This window comes from Egretta garzetta, unplaced genomic scaffold, assembly GCF_000687185.1.
Source record: "Egretta garzetta isolate BGI_Z169 unplaced genomic scaffold, ASM68718v1 scaffold105, whole genome shotgun sequence".
In the NCBI taxonomy this organism is placed as follows: Eukaryota; Metazoa; Chordata; class Aves; order Pelecaniformes; family Ardeidae; genus Egretta; species Egretta garzetta.
In genome coordinates, this window is record NW_009259598.1 from 2,161,637 (window position 1) to 2,162,167 (window position 531).

General features: G+C 66.7%; 1 protein-coding gene across 1 annotated transcript in view; it reads right to left on the minus strand.

Moving 5' to 3' along the window:
• The window catches only part of GOLT1A (golgi transport 1A), a 3,967-nt gene extending 3,642 nt beyond the window's left edge, over positions 1-325 (minus strand). Inside the window, exon 1 of the mRNA XM_009638274.1 lies at positions 265-325. Within this exon, the coding sequence (XP_009636569.1) occupies positions 265-325 (61 nt within the window). The remainder of the gene's footprint in view (positions 1-264) is intronic.
• Positions 326-531: the final 206 nt, after the last annotated feature.

Sequence of the window (531 nt, forward strand, 5' to 3'; positions counted from 1 at the left end):
GAGGGCGGCCGCCCTTCCACGTGCCTCCCCGGCAGTGACCCTTGGAAAGGCCCTTTAGTCCCCACGTCATCCTGCAAATCATTAACGGCCCAGCAGCACCTGCCCCGCGCCGCAGCATCGCTGCAGGGTGACACACAGGACCCGGTGGGTCCCTGCCTGGTCCTGCTCTCCCCACACCCTCCCTGCAAAGGAATGGCTTGGAGCAATCCCCAGAATTGGGGGACGCACATGGCTGTGGTGTCCCTTGGGGTGTCTGGGTGGTACCTGGGGCACCGTGACCCCCCAGCTGCCCGCACAGCTCCCTGCAGCATCGTCCCCGCTGCATCGCGTGGGGCAGGGACGGTCCCAGCTCATGGCCAGGCTGCCCTGCAGGGGTACCCACCGTGCCCAAGCCCCAGATCCCGGCATTTGCTGGCCGGTGCAGGGCCGATGGCTTGGCCAAACCTACTGTGGCCAATACAGGGTCCCTGCATGGCACATGCCACCCCCCAGGGACCTCTACAACCATGTCCCTTGGGAAGGCCCGCTCCC